Source organism: Seriola lalandi, unplaced genomic scaffold, assembly GCF_002814215.2.
Source record: "Seriola lalandi dorsalis isolate HSWRI2012SDOR001 ecotype SW California unplaced genomic scaffold, Sedor1 jcf7180002052798, whole genome shotgun sequence".
In the NCBI taxonomy this organism is placed as follows: domain Eukaryota; kingdom Metazoa; phylum Chordata; class Actinopteri; order Carangiformes; family Carangidae; genus Seriola; species Seriola lalandi.
In genome coordinates this window covers 3,998-7,081 of record NW_019523351.1, presented here as the reverse complement: position 1 = coordinate 7,081, position 3,084 = coordinate 3,998, and the positions used below count along the sequence as shown (strand labels likewise).

General features: G+C 45.1%; 1 protein-coding gene across 1 annotated transcript in view; it reads left to right on the top strand.

The window, feature by feature from the left end:
• The window catches only part of bzw2 (basic leucine zipper and W2 domains 2), an 11,000-nt gene extending 8,136 nt beyond the window's left edge, over positions 1–2,864 (top strand). The window contains exons 6-10 of the mRNA XM_087172436.1: positions 45–215; positions 296–442; positions 1,522–1,660; positions 1,761–1,883; positions 2,529–2,864. Of these exons, the coding sequence (XP_087028562.1) occupies positions 45–215; positions 296–442; positions 1,522–1,660; positions 1,761–1,883; positions 2,529–2,557 (609 nt within the window). The 3' untranslated portion in view covers positions 2,558–2,864. The remainder of the gene's footprint in view (positions 1–44; positions 216–295; positions 443–1,521; positions 1,661–1,760; positions 1,884–2,528) is intronic.
• Positions 2,865–3,084: the final 220 nt, after the last annotated feature.

The window sequence follows — 3,084 nt, the reverse complement described above, 5'->3', positions numbered from 1 at the left end:
TATCATTTCTAACGCGGTGGCTCTTATTTTGTTGATCACTGCAGGAGCTGTTTCCAGCCAGTAAACAGAACGTGGAGCATTTCTCTAAATACTTCAATGAAGCCGGGCTCAAGGAGCTGTCTGACTTCCTGCATGTGCAGCAGAGTCTGGGGACCCGCAAAGAGCTGCAGAGGGAACTGCAGGAACGCCTGTCCCAGCAGTGTCCCATCAGAGAGGTAAAGACAGCACCGTCAGCTCTATCAGTGTCACAGACAGTGTGCCGGGCCGTACTATGTGTGTGTGTGTGTGTGTTCAGATGGTGGTGTACGTGAAGGAGGAGATGAAGAGGAACGAGCTGCAGGAGCAGGCAGTGATCGGCTTGTTGTGGACGTGCCTGATGAACGCTGTGGAGTGGAACAAGAAGGAGGAGCTGGTGACGGAGCAGGCGCTCAAACACCTCAAAGTAGGTCACACACAGCTGAGCGCACCGCTGCACAGGTCGACACGGAGTCCGTCATCGGCACGTACATTCAGGGATAGAACCCGTCGAGTGATTGGCTCGTCGTGCTACATACGTGCTCCGGCTTCACAATGAACAGGAAGCAGGTAGAACACGTCGTGTCTCAGTCACTGTTCGATATCAACCACGTCCTCCAACCTGAACGACCTCACAGGTCGTTTTCTTAAACCCTCTGATACGACCCAGAGGAGCGTCTCCTGAAATAGCGCCTCTACGCCGCCATGCGTACCGGACCTCGGTTGTCACGGCGGCGTACCAACCGTCGCCGTGGTTACTATGATAGCGGTCGTGGCTTGGTTGGGTTTAGGAAAAGAAGGGGATTTGGGTTAACCCTCTGGGGTCAAAGGTCATTTTCTCGATTTCTACATTATTTCTTAAATTCACCTTTTAAAGGAAACGTACTTATAAAATAAAACTCAAGTGATAATATCACAGTTTTCAGATCAGTCTCAGCTCCTGTCTGTCGTACAGCAAACACGTCATTCAGCCTAAATGCAGAAAAATTGAAGCCTGGTTTTTGAAATTCTCCAAATCTCTCGTCTTATCATAATAATAATGCAGTTTATGAGTAAAATAGTAGATAAATAGATAATAAATGCTTAGAAGGAAATTTTGTGGGAGTGTCGTCAGTCGCTCTTTAACCAGATGTTGGAAGCTGCGAGTCTCGTATGATCGACAGACTCTAACATTTAAACCATATTTCTACACCGTCTCATCACAAAGATATTAATAGAAACATCCATCGACTTCAAGGGGTTAAAATAACTTTCTCAACATCAGACGATCTTCGTTGTCATGGTTACAACATTCAACAGTTATATTCATCCACCACCGCCTCCTGTCTCTCTTTATCCTACGTCACTGCACGTTTCCCTTCGCTCCTGTCATCATTACCACAACCACTAGATGTCGCCTAGCAACAAAGCCTCACTATGATGTCATAATAACCTGCTGCACAGACGAGCTGTGGGCCTCCCACAGGTGGTGTGCAGGTGTTCAGGGTGTGTGCTCTCTCTCTTTAGCACTACGCTCCTCTGCTGGCAGTGTTCAGCACTCAGGGTCAGTCTGAGCTGGTGCTGCTGCTGAAGATCCAGGAGTACTGCTACGACAACATCCACTTCATGAAGTCCTTCTCTAAGATAGTGGTGCTCTTCTACAAAGGTCAGCGCCTCACACACCCTCATCTCTCCTCCAGCTGTTTCTGTCCAGATGTGTTGTCTGTGGCGTCTCTCGGTGCTGACGCTTCTCTCTCTGATCTCAGCTGACGTCCTGAGTGAGGAGGCCATCCTGAAGTGGTACAAAGACGCCCACGCTGCGAAAGGGAAGAGTGTCTTCTTAGAGCAGATGAAGAAGTTTGTGGAGTGGCTCCAGAACGCTGAAGAAGGTAATAACCACGAGTTCTTTTATTTCCTCTTTATCATAACTTCATAATTACTGCAAAAATATTTCTTTTTTCACGACGGGGGTTTAAAAAGAAACTTGGTTCCACTTTATAATCCGACTCCCCTTGTAAAGGATTTATGGATGGTTTTAACTAGTTTATTAATTAGCTTGTTAACACTTTGTAAATCATTTATAAGCTTTTATAAGACATTAGATAAAAATGGCAACGGTGACCATGTTGTATGTTTTTCTACGTTATCCTCATGTATGAACATGAACAACTTTAATGATTTAGTAGAAGAGACAATCATGATAACAGGACCCATAATTACATTCAATCATTTATGACTGAGAATCCTGATTATTTTTGGTTAAAACAATGACATAGTAACTCACAATAAGATAAGTCAAAACTAGGACTCACGTCTCTTATAATCACCACTATGATAGTATTTCATCATCACTCAGAAGGTCAAATGTGTGATGATTATTGTTTTACTCAGGGATAACATTTCCAAGTTTTATTTTATCGTCTGAGTAGAGATCAGCTTCTAAACCTACAGGCTCTTATTTTGACGGTCAGTAGCTGTAACTGTCAGTGTAACCAGCAGGTGGAGCTGTCAGCTCACTCGCCTCTTGTCCACAGAGTCGGAGTCGGAGGGGGAGGAGGGTTGAAGGAGGACTTCCTGTAGTCTGAGTCCTGACTGTGCAGCAGATAGGTAACATGTAGTGTATCCTCCACCTGAGCTGAGGTGGAGGCCCTCCACCCACAACGACCACAGACCCGCTCCTCCTGAAGCAGCCGAACACCGCCGTGCAACCAGGAAGTCTCAGCACGCTCTCCGTCTGTGACGGTGTCCAGCAATGGGAGCGTGACCTCCGCAGTAGATGTACACGTGTTTTAGTGCACACTCAAGTGAGTTTTATAAAAACACTTGTGTATTTAACTCATCTTTTTATGAATAAACTGGTTTTATATGTACATGTGTTTTCCTCTTTGTAAACCCAGTCACTGACGATCTGACGGATCTCTTCACCGCTCACTGTTGCTGTGGTTACCGGTTCACATTTGTGATCTTTAACCATAAAATCAAAAACAGGAATAATGCAAAAATAAGAGAGGATAATACAGACTTACCCTGAATAATAATATAACACACTGGTTCTCAACCTTTTCCAACTTATGACCGTCCTGAAAATCT